Source organism: Otolemur garnettii, unplaced genomic scaffold (assembly GCF_000181295.1).
Source record: "Otolemur garnettii isolate 467f Iridium unplaced genomic scaffold, OtoGar3 scaffold00001, whole genome shotgun sequence".
Classification (NCBI taxonomy): Eukaryota; Metazoa; Chordata; class Mammalia; order Primates; family Galagidae; genus Otolemur; species Otolemur garnettii.
In genome coordinates this window covers 72,994,386-73,017,945 of record NW_003852396.1, presented here as the reverse complement: position 1 = coordinate 73,017,945, position 23,560 = coordinate 72,994,386, and the positions used below count along the sequence as shown (strand labels likewise).

Here is a 23,560-nt window from a genome sequence, read left to right as displayed (position 1 = left end):
CCACTGTGCCACGGGCACCAAGCCCCAGAAGTCAATTTTGACTCAGGGAGAACATGTTCAGTCCCCAGTCCTGGGAAGCTTCTATCCATAAGATGGGCTCAGATCAGAACCTGGAAATTAAGAAGGGACAAAGGTGAAGATTGTCTCTGGCTGTTAGGACACTGATCCCAGAGCTTTAGGGCCAGAAGATCACCTTATGCTAAGGAACCGAGACACAGAGATATTGAGTGCCTTGCCAAGTGACAAGGGGCTAGGTGGGACAAGGCTAGAACTTGAATCCAAGCCTTCTAGTGCCTAGTTGATGTTCTTTCCAATATTTCATTGTCAATTTTGGAATTTAGAATAGGTCCTCCCTAAATTCTTTCTTTTTCTAAATTCTCTTTCCCTGCTAGCTGCCCATCCTTAGGCGAGAGGAGGGTGTGTGCATATGTGTGTGTGTTTTACATTGGATTTCCCAGACTCTGAGGAAAGAGCTTTGCATGCAGAAGGTTTATTGGGAAACACTTCTAAGGAAATGAGGGGGGCATGACTGAGAGAGAGGGTGAAATGCAATGCAGTTGCAGCAGAGACCTCAGCCAATCCTACACAGTGCTCTGGAGTTGAGAGGGTCCTTCAGAGTTGTTCTCAATCAAGGCAAGTGGGCTGGACCTTTATACATCCACAGTGACCCATTACTGAATGCAGCTCCCTTCAAATAAGTGCAGAAGTCAAGATGCCACCAGGGCTCTCAGGGAGAATCTATTTCTTTGGCTTTTCCAGCTTGTACAGGCAGACCACATTCCTTGGCTCACTACCCCTTTTCTCCATCTTAAATGACAGCAACATCACATACCTCTGACCTTTCTTCTGTCCTCACATCTTTTTGATCTCAGCAGGGAAGCACTCTCTGCTTTTAAGGGCTATGTGATTAGACTGGACCTACCTGTATAGTCCATAAACATTTGCCCATCTCTAGGTCCTTAACTTTAATCACATGCACAAGGTTTCTTTAGCCATGAGAGGTCACAGTGTCCAAGGATTAGGACACAGACAGGTTTATGGAGGGGTATTCTATCACAATGGAGATGAAACATTTTCAGCATGAAAATTTTACGTTCATAGCAACATTATTATAATATTAATATTTACACATAGCAATTATTATATATATTTTTAGATAGGATCTCACTTTGTTGCCTAGGCTAGAGTGCTGTGGCTTCAGCCCAGCTCACAGTAATATCAAACTTCTGGGTTCAAGTGATCCTCCTGCCTCAGCCTCCTGAGTAGCTGGGACTATAGGCACCTGCCACACACCTTGCTAATTTATCTATTTTAGTAGAGACCAGGTCTTGCTCATGCTCAGGCTGGTCTTGAACTCCTGAGCTCAAGTGATCCACCCACCTTGGCCTCCCAGAGTGCTAGCATTGATTATAGGCTGAGCTACCAGACCTGACCTATATTATTTTATTATTATAGCCAAAAGGTGGAAACAATCAAATGTTCAAGAACTGGTGAATAGATAGTGTGTGGTATATCCATACAATGGAATATTGTTCAGCCATAAAAAGGAATAAAGTACTCACTCACAGGTGCACTGGATAAAGGCAAGTGAAGTCAGAGCTGCAGGAGCTTTTTCTGCCCATCAGATTCATTCTGTGTGTGTGTGTGTGTGTGTGTGTGTGTCACCCTTAGTAGAGGTGAGCAATTCTCTTACCTCAGCTTCCCAAGTAGCTGCGACTATATGTGCCCGCCACAAGGCCTGGCTATTTTTAGAGACGGGATCTTGCTCTTGTTCAGGCTGGCCTGGAACCTTGAGCTCAGGCAATCCACACACCTCAGCCTACAGATTCATTCTTAAGGAACTGAGAACTTAATCTTCCAAAATATCAAAAAGAACATCTTATGCCCCACCTCCCACCCTAGCTCCTGCAACACAAATGCCCAGCACACCAGGGTTTGTGGGATACAATACAGTCACCTCGTCTACAACAACTATAGGCTAGGGGAGAACCCGGGCACCAACAGCTGGGTCACAGCATCCTCTGGTCTTATGATTCCAAAGCCCCCAAAGCCACCAGATAAGCCCCTGATGCCCTACATGAGGTCTAGCAGAAAGACCTGGGACCAAGTAAAGGCTTCTAACCCTGACTTACAGTTGTGGGAGATTAGCAAGATTATTGGTAGCACATGGAGAGATCTCAATGATGAAGAGAAACAAGGGTATTTGAACGAATGCAGAGCAGAAAAGATAGAGTACAATGAATCTATGAAGGCCTATTGTAATTCTCCCACGTACCCTGCTTACATAAATGCAAAAAGTCGTGCAGAAGCTGCTTTAGAGGAAGAGAGTCGGCAGAGACAGTCTTGCGTGGAGAAAGGAGAGCCTGACAGGAACATTCAGCCTGCTGAGGATCCAGAGGATTATGATGATGGCTTTTCGCTGGAGCGTACAGCCACCGCCCGTTTCCAGAGAAACCACCACCTCATCAGTGAAATCCTCCGTGACAGTGTGGTGCCCGATGTTTTGTCAGTTGTCGTAACAGCTAGGATGCTGGTCCTCAAGTGGCAGGTCCAGTCTTTAATGGTCGTCAGCAAAAACTAGAAGCCGAACTTCTTCAAATATAGGAATGATATCAAGAAAAGAAGGGAGAATTTCTGGAAAGCACAGATTCATTTAACAATGAACTTAAAAAGTTGTGCGGCCTGAAGGTAGAAGTGGATATGGAGAAGATGGCCGGGGAGACTGCGCAGGCAGAGGAGCAGGCCCGCAGGAGGAGCACAGGCCAGAAGCACTGGTCCGGAGGAGGAGCAAGGGGCCAGCAAAGCTGAGGAAAAGAAAGATGGAGACAGGGGAGACACACCTTGAAGAAAGAGAGCCAGCAGAATGCTGAAGAAGGCACATCAACGCCTGATGACAGGGAGACTGGGCAGGAGGCGCTGGACGGGATGGAGAGGAAGGAACCAGTGACAGCAACACGGGCACAGAGAGCACCAGTGCCACAGTGCAGGAGCCACCAAAAGATCCCACGCCAGATGAGACTAAAGAATGAATGCTGCCTTGTTTTATGTGTTCTAATTGCTTTTTTAAATGAACAACTGCTTTTTGGTTTAACAAAGTGCTGATTTATGCTGCAACATGGAAAAACCTTGAAAACATTATGCTAAGAAACTGTAATATAATCTAGCAAAGGGAAGAAGAGGGGGAGGGGGAGGGTAATTGGTGGGATCTCATCCAATGTGCACAGTGTGAGGATGATCAGCATGCCCTGAGTGAAGAGCTCAACTAGAACTTGAACTTTACCTTAGGAATGAAAACAATGTCACGCAAACATCTGTACCCTCGTATTTGTAATAAAAAATGAAAAAGAACTATGCTAAGTTAAGGACGCTACACAAAAATGACCTCATAGGTATGATGCTATTTATAGGAAATGTTCAGAATAGGTAAATCTCTGGAAACATAAAGTAGATCACTAGGTAGTTTCCATAGGCTGAGGAGGGAGAAATGGGGAGTGATTGCCAATGGGTATGAATCTTCTTTGGGGGGTGATAAATATGTTCTAAAATAAGATTGTGGGTGGCGCCTGTGGCTCAGTGAGTAGGGCGCCAGCCCCATACACTGAGGGTAGTGGGTTCAAACCCGCCTTGGCCAAACTGCAACAAAAAAATAGCCAGGCGTGCTGGTGGGTGCCTGTAGTCCCAGCTACTTGGGAGGCTGAGGCAAGAGAATAGCCTAAGCCCAGGAGTTGGAGGTTGCTGTGAGCTGTGTGACGCCACAGCACTCTACCAAGGGCAATAGAGACTCTATCTCTTAAAACAAAAAAATTGTGACTACAGTTGCAAACTTATGTGAATATACTTAAACCATTGAATTATACATTGTAGAGTGGTGATTTTTTTTTTTAATGTCACCCTCAGTAGAGTGCCGTGGTGTCACAGCCCCCAGTAACCTCAAATTCTTGGGCTTAGGTGATTCTCTTGTCTCAGCCTTCCAAGTAGCTGGGACTACAGGCGCCCACCACCACATCCGGCTATTTTTCTTGTGGTAGTTGTCATTGTTTAGCAGGTCCGGCAGGGTTCAAACCTACCAGCCCCCATTAATGTGGCTGGCGCCCTAGCTACTAAGTTATAGGCACTGAGCCAAGCGGTGAATTTTATAGTATGTGAATTATAACTTAAAGCTGGTTAAAATGGCTTACAGGTGATGCTGCGGCCTTTATTTTGCATCAAACCAGGAGGCACTTTATACCTGATTGTCCCTATTAGCAGTGAGTAATGCCGAGATTGAACTCTGAGTCAGGTGGGAACAAATGATAAAAACTATGTTGCTAACAAGTGCTTCAGAAAAGTTATCTACTTGACAGGAATAATACTACCCCATAAGGATTTTATGAGGATGAAATTAGAATGTATGTGAAATATTTACCCACATTGTGGGTAGAATAATGGCTCTCTCAAAAATGTCCTTGTCCTAATCCCTGGAGGCTGTGAATATACTGTATAGTTCAGAGTTCATAGTAACTTTGTTGTTAAGTTTGAGGACCTAGAGATGGGGAGATTATTTTGGATTAACCAGCTGGGCATAACCTAATCACATAAATCCTTAAAAGCAGAGAACCTTTCCAGTTGAAGTTACAGAGAGATGTAACGTTCCTGGCCTTGAAGATACAGGAAGGGGGCCGAGGAATATGGTGGCCTCTCAAAGCTAGAAAAGAGAAGGAAATAGATTCTCCCTTAGAGTTTCCAGGAATAGGGCAGCCCTGCAGACACCTTTACTTTAGCCCAGTAAGACCCAAGCTGGACTTCTGACCTTCATAAATGTGAGATAATAAATTAATACTGTTTAAGCCACTAAATCTGTGGTACTTTATTACAGCAGCAATAGAAAACTCATACAATAAAGCATACAGAATTCTAATAAAAAGATTTAACGTGTGCATGTACAAGGGAAGTAGTTCAATACAGTAACTATCCCAGCCTAACCCATGGTACAAGAACAGTTACATTAAAAATAGGAAGTAAGGCAATGCCTATGGCTCAGTGGGTAGGGTGATGGCCACTACTTGGGCTATCTAAAACAACAATGATAATTGCAACAAAAAAAGTGGCCAGGTGTTGTAGTGGGTGCCTGTAGTTCCAGCTACTTGGGAGGCTGAGGCAAGAGAATAGCTTAAGCCCAAGAGTTTGAGGTTGCTGTGAGCTGTGATGTCACAGTGCTCTATAGAGGGCAACATAGTGAAACTCTGTCTCAAAAAAAAAAAAAAGTAACTAAGTCCGAGCATGGTGGCTCATGCCTGTAATCCTAGAACTCTGAGATGCTAAGGAGAGTAGATTGCTTGAGTTTAGTAGTTTGAGACCAGCCCAAGCATGAGACTCTATCTCTAAAAAAAAATAGCCAGACATTGTATAATGGGCACCTGTAGTCTCAGCTACTTAGGAGGCTGAGGCAAGAAGATCACTTGAGCCCAAGAATTTGAGGTTGCTGTGAGCTATGACGCTACAGCACTCAACCCAGGGAGACAGAGTGAGACTCTGTGTCAAAAAAAAAAAAAAAAAAAAAGACTAATTCTACTAAATTCTGCCCCACCTACTCAGGCAGCTTCAATTTCTGCTAAAGAGTCCCTCAAGCATTTCTGGGCACCTAGGAAGTGTCTGTGTTCATGAAATAATCTTCATATGAAACAATCTATTTCCAAGCGATCTAGGTAACTCTAGGTAAGAATTATTGTGCTGGCCAGGCTCCAGTCTTTTTTAGGGAACCACTCTGCTCTACTGGACGTGAGTCTTAGCCACGTACTTACCCCATCCCTCTGGCCACCACAGAGCTAGAGACTTTTTTTTGTCGTTGTTGTTGTTGCAGCTTTGAACATGCCACGTTTGGTATATGGGGCCGGCACCCTACTCACTGAGCCACAGGCGCCACCTGAGAGCTACAGACTTTAAGTAGGCAAAATTGCTCTAGGCCCTAGAGTCTAGGGTCATCTGCACAGGGGAATAGTGGCTCCCTCCTCAATGTTTTGTAGAATTTGTAATGATCTTGCTTTCCTTTTCCTTTTTAGTCTTCCACTTAGTCTCCAAAGGCCTCAGATCCGAGTCCAGGGGCAGCTGGGGAGAGAAACAAATCATACTGTACTCAAATGATCCCTCCACTTCAACTAAGTCCCACAGCATCGAATTGCTACAGGGTTCCCTCTCCCCTAGAGCAAAATTGTTTCCCAAAACTCTTTAGTCCCCTTAAAAATAGGTTTCCAGTTTGACAGATGTGCCTGGATTTGACTAAATCCCATTTGGACTCAAATTAGGCTTTCACAATATAAAGAAGGCAATGCACAAGTGGGACAAATAGGTATTTCTCTTTCAAGAAGGTTCAGGCATTTAAAGAAGGGAGATATAGTTGAATAGGGATAAAGGCCTTGTAAGTCAGGGCAACAGAGAACCCCTGAAAGTTTTTAAGAAGAAACATAACAGTATAATTAGTATTTAGGAACACTTACCTCAGAGTGTATTTGTTTGTTTTCTTGGGTTTTTTTTTGAGACAGAGTCTTACTATGTCACCCTCGGTAGAGTGCCATGGCATCATAGCTCACAGTAACCTCTAACTCTTGGGCTTAAGTGATTCCCTTTTTTTTTTATTGAGACAGAGCCTCAAGCTGTCGCCCTGGGTAGACTGCTGTGGTATCACAGCTCACAGCAACCTCCAACTCCTGGACTCAAGCGATTCTCTTGCCTCTGCCTCCCAAGTAGCTGGGACTATAGGCACCTGCCACAACTCTCAGTTGGTGTGAGCTGTCATTGTTGTTTGGTAGGCCCACGTTGGATTCAAACACGCCAGTTTAGGTGTATGTGGCTGGCGCCTTAGCCACTTGAGCCCTTAAGTGATTCTCTTGCCTCAGCCTACTGAGTATCTGGGACTACAGGCACCTGCCATAATGCCTGGCTATTTTTTTGTTGCAGTTGTCATTGTTGTTTAGCTGGCCCTAGCCGGGTTTGAGCCCACTAGCCTCAGTGTATGTGGCTGGTGCCCTAACCACTGAGCTATAGGCACCGAGCCCTCATATTGTATTTGTAAAGTGGAGAGGCAGAGAGAGCAAGAGCAGAGAAAGATCAATTAGAAAGTTTCAGGGTGGCGCCTACAGCTCAGTTAGCAAGGGTGCAGGCCACATACACCTACGGCGGTGGGTTGGAACCTAGCTCAGGTCTGCTGAGCAACAATGACAACTGCAACCAAAAAATAGCCAGATGTTGTGGTGGGCACCTGTAGTCCCAGCTACTTGGGAGGCTCAGGCAAGAGAATCGCTTGAGCCAAAGAGTTTGAGTTTGCTGTGAGCTGTGATGCCATGGCACTCTACCCAGAGCGACAGCTTGAGACTCTGTCGCAAAAAAAATAAATAAATAAAAGTTCTTTCACTACTCCGGAGGTTGAGGCAAGAGAATCACCTCAGCCCAAGAGCTGGAGGTTGCTATGAGCTGTGACGTCGAGGCACTCTACCAAGGGTGACAAAGTGAGACTCTGTCTCAACAAAAAAAAAAGAAAATTGTTTCAGTGATCTAAGAATGAAACATGGAAGGCTATAAGAAGAAAAGGATGAAGGGGTGAAAAAACGTTCCTAGTACCTATTGCAGCCTAACAAACTACCCACATTTCGGTGGCTGAAAATAGCAATCATGGGAGGTGCCTGTGGCGCAAGGAGTAGGGCACCGGCCCCATATGCCAGAGGTGGTGGGTTCAAACCCAGCCCTGGCCAAAAATAAATAAATAAATAAATAAGAAAATAGCAAAAATGACCTGGTGCTGTGGTTCATGCTTGCCATCTCAGCACTTTGGGAGGCCAAGGAGAGAGGATCACCTGAGGCCAGGAATTTGAGACTAGGCTGAGCAACATAGCAAGACCCCATCTCTAAAAAAACCTAGTTGGGCACAGGGGCACACACTCATAGTCCCAGCTACTCGGTAGGCTAAAGCAGGAGGATCTCCTGAGTCCAGGAGTTTGACACCAGCCTAGGCAACATAGTGAAACCCCATATCCAAAATAAGTTTTAATTTTAAAATAGCAATCACGCATTTAGCTCACGAACCTGCAATCGGGACAGGGCTCTGTGGTGATGCCTTGTCTCTGCTCAACAACATATCTGGGGCCTCAGCTGAGGTGACTCAGTAACTGGGGCTGGAACAACTAGGGATTCACCAGGCATCTCTCACTTCATGTAACCTTGGAGTGAGGGCTTACATCTCTGTAACCTCTGCAATCTCTCCAGGATGGCAACCCCCGGGATAGTCAGTTTTCTTTTTTTCTTTCTTTTAGAGACAGAGTCTCATTTTGTCACCCTCAGTAGAGTGCCATGGCATCACAGCTTACAGCAACCTCCAACTCTTGGGCTTAGGTGATTCTCTTGCCTCAGCCTCCTGAGTAGCTGGGACTACAGGCGCCCACCACAACACCCTTGTTGCAGTTTGGCCAGGGCCAGGTTTGAACCTGCCACCCTTGGTATATGACACCCTACCCACTGAGCCACAGGGTACCTCCCCAGTCACTTTTCTTAACATGACAACTGGTTTTTCTCATAGTCACCGTTTTCTTTTTTCTTTTTTTGAGACAGAGCCTCAAGCCATCCCCCTGGGTAGAGTGCTGTGGCATCACAGCTCACAGTAACCTCCAACTCCTGGGCTCAAGCGAGTCTCCTGCCTCTGCCTCTCAAGTAGCTGGGACCACAGGCGCCTGCCACAACACTTGACTATTTTTTTGGTTGCAGCCGTCATTGTTGTTTGGCAGCCCGGGCTGGATTCGAACTCCCCACCTTACTTGTATGTGGCTGGCATCTTAGCCACTTGAGCCATAGTCACCATTGGAAGAGAAAAGTGTGGCTCTTAAAGCTAATCTGGCACAGTGTCACTTTTGCTGTATTCTATTACTTACAGTAGTTACAGAACCTTCTTTGTTCAAGGGGAGACAACAAAGACTACACCTCTCCATAGAACGAATGTCAATAAATTTTTGAATCTATTTGCCATATAGATACATGAGATTTGGATGTTGGGAATAAGAGAGAAAAGTCCAGGAATCTAATTACTAGATTTCTCGCCTGGGTACCTGGGTAGTGATAGCCACACAGACAGACACAGAATACCTGAGCCTGTGAATACCTGAACACCTCAGCATACCTGAGGCAGCTGAGTGCACAGAGTGAAGAAATGAGTTCCATTTTAGATGTGCTGAGTTTGAGATGTCTGTGGGAAATCCAAGTGATGTCAGGGAGGCAGCTGAGTATAAAAACTGTGAACTGAGGAAAGAGGCCTGACCTCTAGATATGAAGTTGGAAATAATCAGTTTTCAGAACAGTCCTCTCAGCTGTAATATGCCACACACTACTGTGTCATGGTCATTTATAACTCAGACAACCAGGACTTTGTAAATAGTGACAGTAAAAGTGTTGATAACTTTTTTCAAAATCACCTAAAAAAATGCCACTCTCACCTTTAGTGCATAGTCTCAGTATAGTACTTTATTTAGTGCAAGATAAAAATGATGAGTTGCAGGAGCTTAAAATCCTGATTCAGGAAAAAAAGTTTTAAATAGTAGTACTGTTCAATAATCCATAATTCGCATTCAGCAATATTATAAACTTTAATGTCAGTATTGATTGATGTTTCTACAAGGAAATACAACTCAGTTTTCTTCTCTCTTCTCTAGACCTGCTATTCTTCTACTGTTCCCACCCAGTTTACGGCATCAGTTGTCAAGACAAAAACAGGAGTCATCCTGGACTTGGCCCCTCTCTCACTTTCACTCTCCAGACCAGATCCCATTGATTTTACTTCCTGAATATTCCCTTAATCTACTCCCTTCTTCATCTCCATGTCACTCAGGTCCTCACCACCTCTTGCCTGGACTATTTGTTCATTCATTCACTTGCCAAATACTTACATGTCAGGCATGATTCATAGAGTGTGGAGTCTAGTAGAAGGGTGGAGGATGAGAGCAGAAAGCAGGGAAGCAATAATGCTAGTGGTTGACACAAGGGCAGAAATGTGAGAAACAGTTGGACTGTAAATGTATTGTGCAGGCACAGTCAACAAGATTTCTTTGCTGATTGGATATACGATGAGAGAAAAAGAGGATGCAAAGATGATTCCAGAGATTCTGGCTTGAGAAATTAGAAATATAATAGTCATAGTTGGAGTAAGTATGAAGAAAAAGATTAGGCTTGGCACCTGTGGCTCAAGTGGCGAAGGTGCCAGCCACATACACCTGAGCTGGCAAGTTCAAATCCAGCCCAGGCCCGCCAAACAACAATGATGGCTGCAACCAAAAAATAGCCAGGAGTTGTGGCGGGCACCTGTAGTCCCAGCTACTTGGGAGGCGGAGGCAGGAGACACGCTTGAGCCCAGGAGTTGGAGGTTACTGTGAGCTGTGATGCCACCGCACTCTACCCAGGGGGACAGCTTGAAGCTCTGTCTCAAAAAAAAAGATTAGGACTTTAGGGTTTTTATTTTATTTTTTTGAGACAGAGCCTTAAGCTGTCCCCCTGGCTAGAGTGCCGTGGCATCACAGCTCACAGCAACCTCTAACTCTTGGGTTCAAGTGATTCTCCTGCCTCCACCTCCCATGTAGCTGGGACTATAGGTGCCTGCCACAAAGCCAGGCGATTTTTTGGTTGCAGCCATCATTGTTGTTTGGCGGGCCCCAGCTGGATTCAAACTCTCCAACTCAGATGTATATGGCTGGCATCTTAGCCACTTGAAACACAGGCACTGAGCCCTGTTTTGTTTTTTTTGAGATGGACTTTTGCTTTGTCGCCCTGAGTAGAGTGCCATACAGGGAGTCATATCTCACAGCAACCTCAAACTCCTGGGCTCAAGTGATCCTCTTGCCTCAGCCTCCCAAGTAGCTGGGACTACAAGTCCCTGCCACAAAGCCCAGCTAGTTTTTCTATTTTTAGAGATGGGATCTTGCTCTTGCTCAAGTTGGTCTCAAACTCCTGAGTTCAAGCAATCCACGTGCCTCAGCCTCCCAGTGTGCTAGGATTACAGGCGTTGAGCCACCTTGCCCAACCAAGACTTCAGTTTTGGACATATCAGGACTTCAGTTTTAGACATGTGAAATCTGTGATACAGAAGCAGCAACAGAATATTTTCAGAGGAAATGTTTGAACTGAAGATATACTTTTAAGAACTATCAGCATATAACAACTTGGTATTTAAAACCACAAGACCTGATGAGATCCTCAGGGGAGTGAATATAGACAGAACAGAAGCCTAAGAACTGAGCTCTGGAGCTCCAGTGTCAAAAGGCTGAGGAAAAGAGGAGCAACTAGGAAAGGAGTCTGAAAAGGAAGAGTCAGTGAAACAAGCAGAAATCAGGAGTGTGGAATCCTGGATGCCATGCGAAGAAAGTGTTTCCAAGAGGAAAAGGTAATCAACTGGTCAAATTCAGCAAGTGTCAAATAAGCTTAGAATAACAGTTAGGTATTAGTATGGTAATGTGAACATCATTGACAACCTTGCAAAAAGCAGTTTCAGCAAGAAAATAGGAGGAAAAGCTTGGTAAAAGTGGATATAAGAGAAAAGGAATTTTTTTTTTTTTTTGAGACAGAACCTTAAGCTGTCACCCTGGGTAGAGTGCTATGGCATCACAGCTCACTGCAACCTCCAACTCCTGGGCTCAAGCGATTCTCCTGCCTTCGCCTCCCTAGTAGCGGGGATTACAGGCGCCTGCCACAACACCTAGCTATTTTTTTGGTGCAGCTGGCATTGCTGTTTGGAGGGCCAGTCCTGGGTTTGAACCCGCCAGCTCAGGTATATGTGGCTGGCGCCTTAGCCAGTTGAGCCACAGGCGCCAAGCCAAAAGGAATGTTCTTAAATTTTGCTGTAGTAGAGATATGGGGTATGAGGCAGCAGCTGCGAAGAGTGGAGTCTTTGTGGTAGGCAGGAGAAATAAGAGCATGTTCGTATGCTCAGAGGAACAACTTGGTAACAAGGGGAAAAACTGAAGACACAGGAGACATGAGTTTCTGGAAAAATATCCTTCAGCAGGAGATCTAAGGTAGAAGGAGAAAAATCGTCTCACCATAAGCTCAGACAGTTCAATTTTATATTAAGGGAAGGGAAGGCAAAATATCTGGGTACAGATGCTGATAGGTGGGGAGATATCCTAGTAGAGGAAGTTCTCTCTTTTTTTTTTTTTTTTTTTTTTTTTTGAGACAGAGTCTCACCTTGTCCCCCTTGGTAGAGAGCTGTAGCATCATAGCTCACAGCAACTTCAAACTCTTGGGCTCAAACGATTCTCTTGCCTCAGCCTCCCAAGTAGTTCTCACTGGGACTATAGGACCGGCCACATTGCCCAGCTATTTTTAGAGACAGGGTCTCGATCTGGCTCAGGCTGGTCTCCAACCCGTGAGCTCAGGCAATCCACCCACCTCAGCCTCCCTCCCAGAGCGCTAGGATTACAGGCGTGACCCACCTCACCGGCCTAAAAGTCCTCTTTTGATTGCTTTAATTTTCTAAGTAAAGAAGCAAGCTGGGAATGAGGATGAAGGAGCTGTTGGGGGTTAAAGGAGTTATGAAATACTCATTTGGGGCTCGGGCCGGCGCAGTGGTTGAGGCAAGAGAATCGCTTAAGCCCAAGAGTTTGAGGTTGCTGTTGTGAGCTATGAAGCCACAGCACTCTACCCAGGGCGAGGCTCTGTCTCAAAATAAATAAATAAATAAAATTAAAAAGAAATACTCATGGGGCCGCGCCTGTGGCTCAAGGAATAGGGTGCCGGCCCCACATACGGGGGTGGCGGGTTTGAACTGGCCCGCCAAAAATTGCAAAAAACCCCCTAACACCCTCATTTGCACAGTAAATGGGCACGTAAAATTCAATGTGTTTGTTGGACAGGCATTATCAGCCCACTCAAGATTCATGATCCTGGTGAAGTTAGACGGAGGCAAGTCAGTATGTGTGTGTATTTTCTCTAACGTTCAGCTACAGATTTGGATTTAATGTAAGTTACAGGTTTTACCAGAGCGTGATGAAGAGAGTTAGGCAAGAGAGTAATTTAATGGAATTTAAGCAGGAGAGAAAGACACAAAGGAAGTGAGGGACAACTAAAAGGTCGTGGATCTTTTAGTGAAACGAGGAGATGGAATTGCTGGAGTTGGTGTCCTAGACAGAGTGAGGTGGATAAATGGGGGATAATGGTCAGAACGAGATAAAACGGAAAATGACAGAATAGTTGGGGTCGCTGGTGGTAACAAGGTTACAGAGCTGCTTAACAAACGCCGGCTAGCATTAAGGAACAAAACCTTTCCCTCTGGAAATTCGCGTTTTCCTCAATTTTGAGCATCTACTTCCGTAATATCCACTATAGACACTTAGTGCATTGGCAGCCAAGAGCAAGATCAGGGTGAGAATGAGAGGCAAATTCCTTTCACGTATGCAAGCCACACTTAAGTAACCTAGGCAGGTTGCAGCATCAACGCTTAAACACGTTATGATGTTTCATTACGTTAGATTCGCGAATAGTGTAAAATAGTCGAAGAATTGCCAGAAGGCCCTTCTCCCTTTCGTTGCCTATTTTCCCACGTGCCGATGAAAGGGGACTAAAGGGAGACCCAGCGGAGGTGTATAGACCGAGAACCCTGACGCAGGTAGAGGTTCTTGGGATCCGCAAAGACGCCGAACGGACCTCGCCGCTCCCAGAGACAGCCCCGCAGCCAGCGCCGGCGTTTTCAAAATGGAAACAAACCCCGCGCCGCCCCCTGCGCGGAGGCCGCCGGGAGAAGGACACCGCCCTCTGGGGGCGTCCCGGCCGGCCACTGGCAGAGTCCCGCAGATACAGTCGCTTTCCCCCGCCCACCCTTACTCTCTCCGTAAAACCTCTCGCAATAAAGGGTCGGACCCGCTTTCCCCGCCCCGGGACGCTGCACCTGCCCGCCCCCGGAAGTGACAGCAGCCGCGGGCCCCGCCGGTGTCCCGTCGGGCATCGCGGCGGCGGCGGGAAGATGGCGGCGGCGGGATCCCTGGAACGGAGCTTCGTGGAGCTGTGCGGAGCCGAACGCGAACGGCCGAGACACTTTCGGGAATTCACAGTCAGCGGCGATGGTATGGATGTGGCCGGGGAGGGCGCGATCCGATCCTTCCCCTCGGGCTCCCCTCTGGGTTCTCAGACCGCCCCCAGGTTCATCCTCCTTGGTCCACATGCCTATAGCCTCAGGATCGGGGCTTCTTTGGTGCCCGACGTCTTCCTCTTTTCTTTGTATGGATTGTCAATCCGTCACCCTCTGCTTTCTCAGCACCTGTCATCTGCAGTGAACCACGTATGTAGGTTGACCACGTTCATTTTGCAGGGACTGCAAGCGCTGTGACTGGCGCTGTGAAATACAGTGAGAGCGCGGGAGGCTTCTACTATGGGGAAAGTGGCAAGTTGTTCTCCGTTACCAGAAACAGGTTCATTCATTGGTAAGTGCTGCACTTCGCCAAAACCCCCTGGAAGGTAGGGTTCAGTGTGTAAATTTTTGTCACTGTTGCCAGAGTGTCATTTTGCAAAGCCGCAATCGACAGGGAGAGAGAAAGACTGTTTTCAGTTCAGGTCAGAATCAGGTGAAGACTGAGGAGACAGAGTTCTAGGAGAGGTAACCCTCTCCCCCCAAACAACAGCGGAAGGAATGTGGCTTAGGGGATAAAGCCCTTAAGACCAGTTTTAAACATGAACCCATTATGTTTTTATAGTGCTTTACAGCTTCTTTCATTCCAAAAATATGATTAGAGGTTCTACATGACAGGTACTATGCGAGGTGCTTGGATGAAATGATGAACGAAAACAATCACCATTTTCGTTATCCTGAGATGATGTTGTGATATAAGAATACATGTGGACCTACCTTTCCTGGGGCAGTTTTGTGGAAGAAAGAGATATTGAACTGATTACCAAGACACAAGTATATAAATGCAAATATTCATACTTCCCCTAGGGAAAAATACAGGGACTTTGAGAGGCTAATGGGAGAACTAAATGGTATTAGTTGGGCAAGAAGAGGCTTTAAGGAATTCAGTTAGCCTAAGATCTGAAGGATGAAAGGTTAGCCAGCCATGGGGAATGGTGTAAAGAACAGTATAGCAAACAGTATCACCGTGTGGAAAGGCCGTCCCAGGTTTGAGGGACTGACCAAAAGTCTGTGTGGCGTAAGTGCAGTAGGTAAAACAGAAAGTGATATGAGTGGTATTGAGGCTAGACAGTTGGCAAGACTCAGACCGTGACGGACCCTTGGGTAATTTTTAAGGATTTTTTTTTTTAGAGACAGAATCTCATTTTGTCTCCCTTGATAGAATGCTGAGGCGTCACAGCTCACAGCAACCTCCAGCTCCTGGGCTTAGGCGATTCTCTTGAGTAGCCTCTTGAGTAGCTGGGACTACAGGCACCCGCCACAACGCCTGGCTATTTTTTTGTGCCAGTTTGGCTGGGGCTGAGTTTGAACCCGCCACCCTCGGTATATGGGGCTTCGCCCTACTCACTGAGCAAAAAATCCTTAAGGGATTTTATCCTAAGTACACATATTTTTTAAGGATTTTTGGATTTTATCCTAAATACATACATCAAACCATCATTGAAGGGTTTTTGAAGAGTTTACCAACCTGATCAAAATTGCATTTTTAGAAGATTAGTCTGATTTGTGGAACGTAGATTTGGATTGGATGGGTAAAATACAAAAAAAAAAAAAAAACGCTTTCTTTTTCAATGGCCCATGTAAGGGATGCTGGTGGGAATGACTAGGAAAAGAGAAGATTGATTTAAAATACATTTAGGCTCAGTACCTATAGCACAGGTGCCAGCCACATAACACCGAGGCTGGCAGGTTATCAAACCTGGCCTGGGCCAGCTAAAACAACAATGACGACTACAACAAAAAAATAGCCGGGCATTGTGGCAATCCCAGCTACTTGAAAGGTTGAGGCAAGAGAATCGCCTAAGCTGTGAGGTTTGAGGTTGTTGTGAGCTGTGATGCCATGGTGCTCTACCAAGGGTGACATAGACTCTGTCTCAAAAAAAAAAAAAAAAGATACATTTAGAAGGTAGATTCCCTAGAATTTGGTGATAGATTGAGTGTGGGATAGGAGATGGGAAGGGAAAGGGAGGAAGCAATGACAGCTCCCTGGTTTCAGATATGAATAACTGATATGGTTTGGGAGAGGTTGCCATTTCCTGAGATATAAAAGATGGATTCAGAGAAATGTGAGTAATTCTTTTGGTCATACTAAATTTTATGTGCTTGGGCAGCAGTCCTTTGGCAGTGAAAGGAGATATTGAAATTTATACGTCTAAGGTTCAAAAGAGAACATGTTAAAGATAAAAATTTTATTTAAGAAATTTGTATGTGCCTAATATGTTTCAGTCAATCTTTAGGGTCTGGGGATATAGCAGGGAACAAAACAAAGTTCCCGCTGTCATGAGATGGGCAGTAGCAACAAAAACAAAAAATTCCCCTAAGTAAAGGTAGTGTGTCAGGTAATAAGTGGAATAAAAAATAGGGAAGCAGGAGAAGAGGAATGTCTACAGTATTTAATGTTTTATATAGGGTGGTTGGGCGAGACACAGAGATAAATTGACATTTGAGCAGAAGAAGAAAGAATATCTGGGAGATAAGCTTTTTAATTAGAGCTTTCCAAGAAAAAGAAACAAGGTGTAAAGAACCCCATCCAGGAGCTTGTATGTTGTGTTGAAAGAATAGCAAGGGGCCAAGACTGCAGATGAGCGAACAAAGAGTAGAATAGTAAGAAAGATGCAGCTGAGAGCCAAACAGATCAGGGCTTTGTTGGTTATTTTAAGGCCTTGCTTGGCTTTAGTTCTGAGTGAGATGGGAAGAAGCCATTGGAGTGTTTAAGTGAAGGAATGACATATGATCTAAGATCTGTGTTTTCAAGGATTACTGCTGCTGCTATGTTGAGAATAGAGTATAGTGGGAGTAAGGGTAGAAGCAGCGAGACCAGTTAGGATGCTGATGCCACAATCCAAAAAGAGATGATGATGGCTTAGACCAGGGTGTTAAGTGATAGAGGCGGTGGAAAATGTTCTGGTTCTGGATGTGCTTTGCAGATGGATTTGTTGGAACTACTGCTGCCTCAGATGAGGGATGTAAAGAAACACAAGAATCAGTGGTGATCCCCAGATTTTTGGCTTGAGTAACTGGAAATTATAGAGATACTATTAATTCAGATGTAAAAAAGTATAGGTGAAGCAGGTGTTTTGTAGTTTTTCAGATTTGGTGAGTCCAGGATTTTTGTTTTAGACAGGTTTAATTTGAGATGCCTGTTAGATATACAAGTGAAGAGTTGAACGAGCCAGGAGTTTGGGGCAGTGCCTGTGGCTCAGTGGGTAGGGCGCCAGCCCTATATACTGAGGGTGGCAGGTTCAAACTCAGCCCCTGCCAAATTGCAACAAAAATATATCTGGGCGTTGTGGTGGGCACCTGTAGCCCCGGCTACTTGGGAGGCTGAGGCAAGAGAATCACCTAAGCCCAGGAGCTGGCAGTTGCCGTGAGCTGTGATGCCACAGCACTCTACCAATGGCGATAAAGTGAGACACTGTCTCTATAAAAAAAAAACAAAAATAGTCAGAAGTTTAGTGGAGAAGTTGAGCTGAAGGTACAGATTTGGGAATTGTTGGCAGTAGGTGGCACTTAAAACTGTTTTACTGAATGAGATTGCCTAGAGAATGAGAATAAATCATGGTTTGCCGGTCTCTGCACTATTTACATTTGGGACCAGGTAAGTCTTCACTGTCAGGGACTATTTTATACATATAAGGTGTTGGGCAGCATCCTTGGCCTCTACACACTGTATACCAATAGCACACCCACATCTTTGCCCCAGTTATGATAACCTTTCCAGATAATTTCTAAATATCTTTGGGAAGTGAGGCAGAATCACCCCCAGTTGAGAACCAGTTGTACAGAGTTCTGAGGACTGAACCCTAGAAGGCTCCAACAATTACAATACGAGAAACACGAGGAGGAATAACAACTGAAGTGAGAGTCAAACAGCAGGGTCCTAGAAGCTGAGAGATAGATGGTAAGAAGGAAGAGAGAGGAAAACTGTCAAGTGCTGTATGTAAGTCAGGTGAGTTGAGAAACACTTCATGAAGGTCACTGATGGCTTTGTCAGGAGCTGCTCCAGTAGGATGCAAAAGCCTCAGTGGAGCATGTTTAAGAGAGAAGGGAAGGAGAGGAATTGTGAGCACAGAGCAACTCTTTCAAAGAGTGATGTAAGGGAAGCGGGAATCACAGGGTAGGTGGAGAGCATTGGTAGAGAGGGGAAATATTATAGTATATTTATGTGTAGTTGGGAATGATTTGATAGCTAGAGGTGAGGACAACCACTAGAGGAGAGGGATCGAGGAAACTGACAAGGTATTAGGGAAAATATAGCTATTGAAATCATTCAGAATGTGGCAGGAATAGTGTAGGAGAGGATGGCCGTGGGCCAGGAACTAGTCTTCAAGGAAGGAGAGAAATTTTTTAAAATTTCAGATTAAATTAAAGCTGGGTGTTGAGTGATAGAGGCAGTGAGAAATGTTCTGGTTCTGGAGGTGCTTTGCAGATGGATTTGTTGGAACTGCTGCTGCCTCAGATGAGGAATGTAAAGAAACACAAGAATCAGTGGTGATCCCCAGATTTTTGGCTTGAGTAACTGGAAGTTAGAGAGATACCATTAATTCAGATGTAAAAAAGTATAGGTGAAGCAGGTGTTTTTGTTTGTTTTTCAGATTTGGTGAGTCCAAGAATTTTGTTTCAGACAGGTTTATAAGGGTACAAACAATAAGATTAATGAGAGAATTTTTTGAATAACTGCAGCAAGCAGGGGTAGCAGGTGGTGTCTGATTCTCTGAGCTTCAGAGCCAAGTGGGGCAGGCAAGAAGAGAGTAGTAGTGGCCAGGAATGGCGGTGGGGAACAAGCAGAACATCTGTGCCATACTTTGATGCCCCACTACAAGGAGCATGATACAGAAGGGGGGAGGCAGGGCACAGTAATGGCTCATGCCTGTGATCCCAGCACTGTGGGAGGATGAGGACGGAGAATTGGTTGAGGTCAGGAGTCTGAGACTTGCCTGGGCAAGAATGAGACCCCGACACATAAAAAAATGCAAAAGCCAGCTGGGCGCTGCAGCTAGCACCTGTAATCCCAGCAGCTTCCAAAGGCTGAGGCCGTGGGCTGCCCACAGCCCGAGTCAGAGGTTGCAGTGAGCTGTGATGCCATTGCACTCTGGTCAGGTTATAGGGTGGGACTCTACCTGAACAGCAACAACAACAAAAGAAAGTGGGGTTGGGAGAGGTGTAGTGTCCTTAGCCTGGACCCAACTTTAACCATAACTCTAGAGGGCGGCACCGTAGCTCAGTGGGTAGGGCGCTGGCCACATACACTGAGGCTTGTAGGTTTGAATCCAGCCCGCTGCCAGCTAAAACAACAATGACAACTGTAACAGCAACAAAAAATAGCCGGGCATTGTGGCGGGTGCCTGTAGTCCCAGCTACTTGGGAGGCTGAGGCAAGAGAATCGCTTAAGCCCAAGAGTTTGAGGTTGCTATGAGCTGTGATACCACAGCACTCTACTGAGTGCAACTTAGGGAGACCCAGTCTCAAAAAAAAAAAAAGAAAAAAGGGCAGCGCTTGTGGCTCAAGGAGTAGGGCACCAGCCCCATACGCCGAAGGTGGTGGGTTCAAACCTAGCCCCATCCAAAAAACTGCAAAAAAAAAAAAAGAAAAGAAAAAAACATAACTCTGGAATGTGATGATATTCTTTAGAGATCAAGTTGAGGATCCAGAAAATTGTACTAATACCATAATTGAGTCGAGTAGCTCTGGGGAATCATCCTTGCATCCTAAGAGTGGATGAGATATGTATGCCCTTGGGAATAAAGAAGATGACCCAGGATCAGGTTTGAGGAAATCTAACATGGGGGATCAGGTTGGGGAGATAGGAAGAAGAAATCTAGGAGAAAATAGTATCACAGAAGTTGAGAATTCAAGGTTACAGTGAATTCACCCACCAGCCCTGGTGCATGTTGCCAGCATCCTAACCACTGAGCCACAGCGACTCAGCCAGGACCAGTAGATTTTTTTTTTTTTTTTGAGACGGAGTTTCAAGCTGTTGCTCTGGGTAGAATGCTGTGGCATCACAGCTCACAGCAACCTCCAACTTAAGCGATTCTCTTGCCTCAGCCTCCCAAGTAGCTGGGACTACAGGCGCCCACCACAATGCCTAGCTATTTTCGTAGTTGTTGTTTGGCCCACCCAGGCTGGATTCAAACCTGCCACCTCCAGTGTATGTGGCTGGTGCCCTAGCCGCTTGAGCTACAGGCGCTGATAGATTTTTAAAACTCTTTTAGCTCTGTGGAAAGAAAACTACAGCACTCTACCCCGGGTGACAGCTTGAAGCTCTGTCTCAAAAAAAAAAAAAAAAAAGAAAAGAAAAAGAAAAAAGGGCGGCGGTACCTGTGGCTCAAAAGGGTAGGGTACTGGTCCCATATGCTGGAGGTGGTGGGTTCAAACAGCAAAAAAAGCAAAAAAAAGAAAGAAAACCCTGTATTTATTCATAACATAGATGTCTTTTCTTTTCTAGTTATAGGTAAGATGAAACAGTCAGAAATCAAAGTATTTACAGATGTCAAAGATGACAATCCCAGGAGTAAGGGCATAGTTTTAGTAAAAGAAGGATTTATGGTGGGATAATTCTAGGATATGATCAGTCCTGGCTTTAGGCAAAGAAGCATTCACAAAAAAGGAAGGGAAAATGAAAGACATTTGAGATGATGAGATGCTTGAAAAAAGACATTATAGTCAGAACAATTTTAGTAGAAACGTATGTTTACTTTAGACGAACAAAGAGGTTAAAACCAGGAGCCAGATGTTAGGAAAATAAACTCTACACCATCATTTATTACTAAGCAGGTTCCTTTTGAGGAGTAATGGTAAACCTACCTTAGTATGTTCAATATGTAAATTGTTGTTGTTGTTGTTTTTTGAGACAGAGACTCAAGTTGTTGCCCTGGATAGAGTACTATGGCATCATAGCTCACAGCAACCTCCGACTTGGGCTCAAGTGATCTTCTTGCCTCATTTTTTCTATTTTTAGTAGAGACACGGTCTCGCTTTTTGCTTAGGCTGGTCTTAAACTCTGAGTTCAAGTAATCCATCCGCCTTAGCCTCCCAGAATGCTAGGATTATAGGAGTGAGCCACCCCACCCAGTCATGCAAAGTTATTACTATATATATATATATATATATATATATTTTAAGAGACCAGGTTTTGGGCCAGGCACAGTGGCTCACGCCTGTAATCCTATTACTGCGGGAGGCTGAGGCAGTTGGATTGCCTGAACTCACAGGTTCAAGACCAGCCTGAGCCAGAGCAAGACCTCGTCTCTTTAAAAAAAAATAGCTGGGTGTTGGATGGGTACCTGTAGTCCCAGCTACCTGGGGGGCTGAGGCAAGAGAATTGCTTGAACCCAAGAATTTGAGGTTACTGTGAGCTATTACACCACGGCATTCTACTGAGGGCAACAAAGTGAGTCACTGACTCAAAAAAACAAAAAAAAAGAGAGAGAGGGTGGCACCTATGGCTCAAAGGGGTAGGGTGCTGGCCCCATATACCGCAGGTGGTGGGTTCAAACCCAGCCCTGGCCAAAAACTGCTGGAAAAAAAAAGAGAGAGAGAGAGACCAGGTCTTTCTCTGTTGCTCAGGCTGGGGTGCAGTGGCACAGTCGTGGCTTACTGTAACCTTGAATTCCTGGGCTCAAGCAATCCTTCAGCCTCAGCCTCTTGAGCAGTTCAGACTTCAGGCACATACCACCACACTGGCTAATTTGTATTTGTTTTTTTATAGATACAAGATCTCTCTGTGTTGCCCAGGCTGGTCTTAAATTCCTGGCCTCAAATGATCCTCCTGCCTCAGCCTCCCAAAGTACTGGAATTACAGGCATGAGCCACTGTGCCTAGATTAGAATATTTATTTAATGAGAAATACTGTACCTCACATAACTATAAGGGTAAAACCCATAAAATTGCTATTCTTTTGTTCTATTGCCAGCTAAGAAGTAATAGAAGGGGGAAACACCCACAATTATTAACATCAGTTTTGTCTGACACTGTAGTATATGTGAAGGCTGTGCTCTACTATAAGTAACGGGGGTATGGAATATTGATTTTTATTACAGTTGAGTTTAGTTGCATTGAATATTGTCCTAAATAAGTGGGCTATCAAGTTTGGAAATGCTTTCATTTAACAAAATCATAGTGTGATTTGAATTTTGTTATCCCATGTTTTATAAATGTATATAATGTGGTGATTTAGAATGTAAAAGAGGTCTGAATCTGTTTATCCAAAATTTTCAAATTTGAGGCAGTCACTTGGATGCTGTCCTTACATATTTCAATGCAACAGTCGATGAGAAAGAAAAGCTTAAAAATGTCTCTTTTTTTTTTTTTAACAGGAAGACCTCTGGAGATACATTGGAGCTGGTAGAAGAATCACTGGACATAAATCTGTTGAATAATGCAGTTCGCCTAAAATTTCAAAATTGCAGTGTCTTACCTGGAGGGGTTTATATCTCTGAGACTCAGAATCATGTGATAATATTAATATTGACCAATCAAACAGTGCACAGGTTACTTCTACCACACCCTTCCCGGATGTATAGGAGTGTAAGTTGTTTAAGTGTAATATCTTTTATTTCTCAAATTACCCTGGCTGTCCCAAATTTAGTGCTTGAGTGATATTCTTTGGAACTGAAGGCAGTTTGGGTTCTTGTTATCCCTCACCAAGCATTCTTTGATAATTACCATTTTTAAATGATCAGACATATTTGAAGCTAAAGAAATAGTTGTTGTTTTTTTTTTCATAAGGTTCAGTATGAGATGAAAAGAAATAGTTTCCATTCAAAAGCTTTCTTCTTAAGCTCCACAGTTTTTAACTTTAAAAGATTTTTTAGCAATTGAGAGAAACTGAGCAAAATTTGGCTTATTTTGATTTAACAAATTTTTCTTCTTAATTACTCCACAGGAGTTGGTAATTGAAAGTCAGATGCAGTCAATATTCACTGACATTGGAAGAGTTGATTTCAGGGATCCGTGCAACTATCATTTAATTCCAGCAGTTCCTGGAATATCCCCTAATTCCACCACCTCAGCAGCCTGGCTTAGCAGTGATGGGGAGGCTCTCTTTGCTCTGCCATCTGCTTCTGGGGCCATCTTCATTCTTAAACTACCTCCTTATGACTTACCTGGTAAGAGTGGGGATTGGGCATGTATTTAAATAAGGTTTTAAGTCTCATGATAAGAGAGAAATCGAATAGTTGTCTGTCCTCAGGTGGAGGTATTGTAATGAAAATCAGTTAATTGAAACCTAGAGTTCCATACCTTGCACCAGTTCACCACTGTCTCTTGTCTCTTGCTTTAGCTTCCTAAATATCTCCTTACCCCTCTTCAGAAATGTCTCAGGCAGACTGATCCATTTAAAACATAAGTTGTGGCTCGGCACCTGTGGCTCAAGTGGCTAAGGCACCAGCCACATACACCTAAGGTGGCGGGTTCGAATCCCCAGCCCGGGCC

General features: G+C 44.7%; 1 protein-coding gene and 1 pseudogene across 1 annotated transcript in view; both read left to right on the top strand.

Moving 5' to 3' along the window:
* The first annotated feature begins 1,868 nt into the window (after positions 1-1,868).
* On the top strand, positions 1,869-3,029 carry LOC100942853 (annotated as a pseudogene).
* Positions 3,030-13,935: 10,906 nt separating this feature from the next.
* Positions 13,936-23,560, top strand: part of NUP160 (nucleoporin 160) — a 69,873-nt gene continuing 60,248 nt past the window's right edge. Inside the window, exons 1-4 of the mRNA XM_023510096.1 lie at positions 13,936-14,063; positions 14,309-14,420; positions 22,444-22,654; positions 23,013-23,235. Of these exons, the coding sequence (XP_023365864.1) occupies positions 13,964-14,063; positions 14,309-14,420; positions 22,444-22,654; positions 23,013-23,235 (646 nt within the window). The 5' untranslated portion in view covers positions 13,936-13,963. The remainder of the gene's footprint in view (positions 14,064-14,308; positions 14,421-22,443; positions 22,655-23,012; positions 23,236-23,560) is intronic.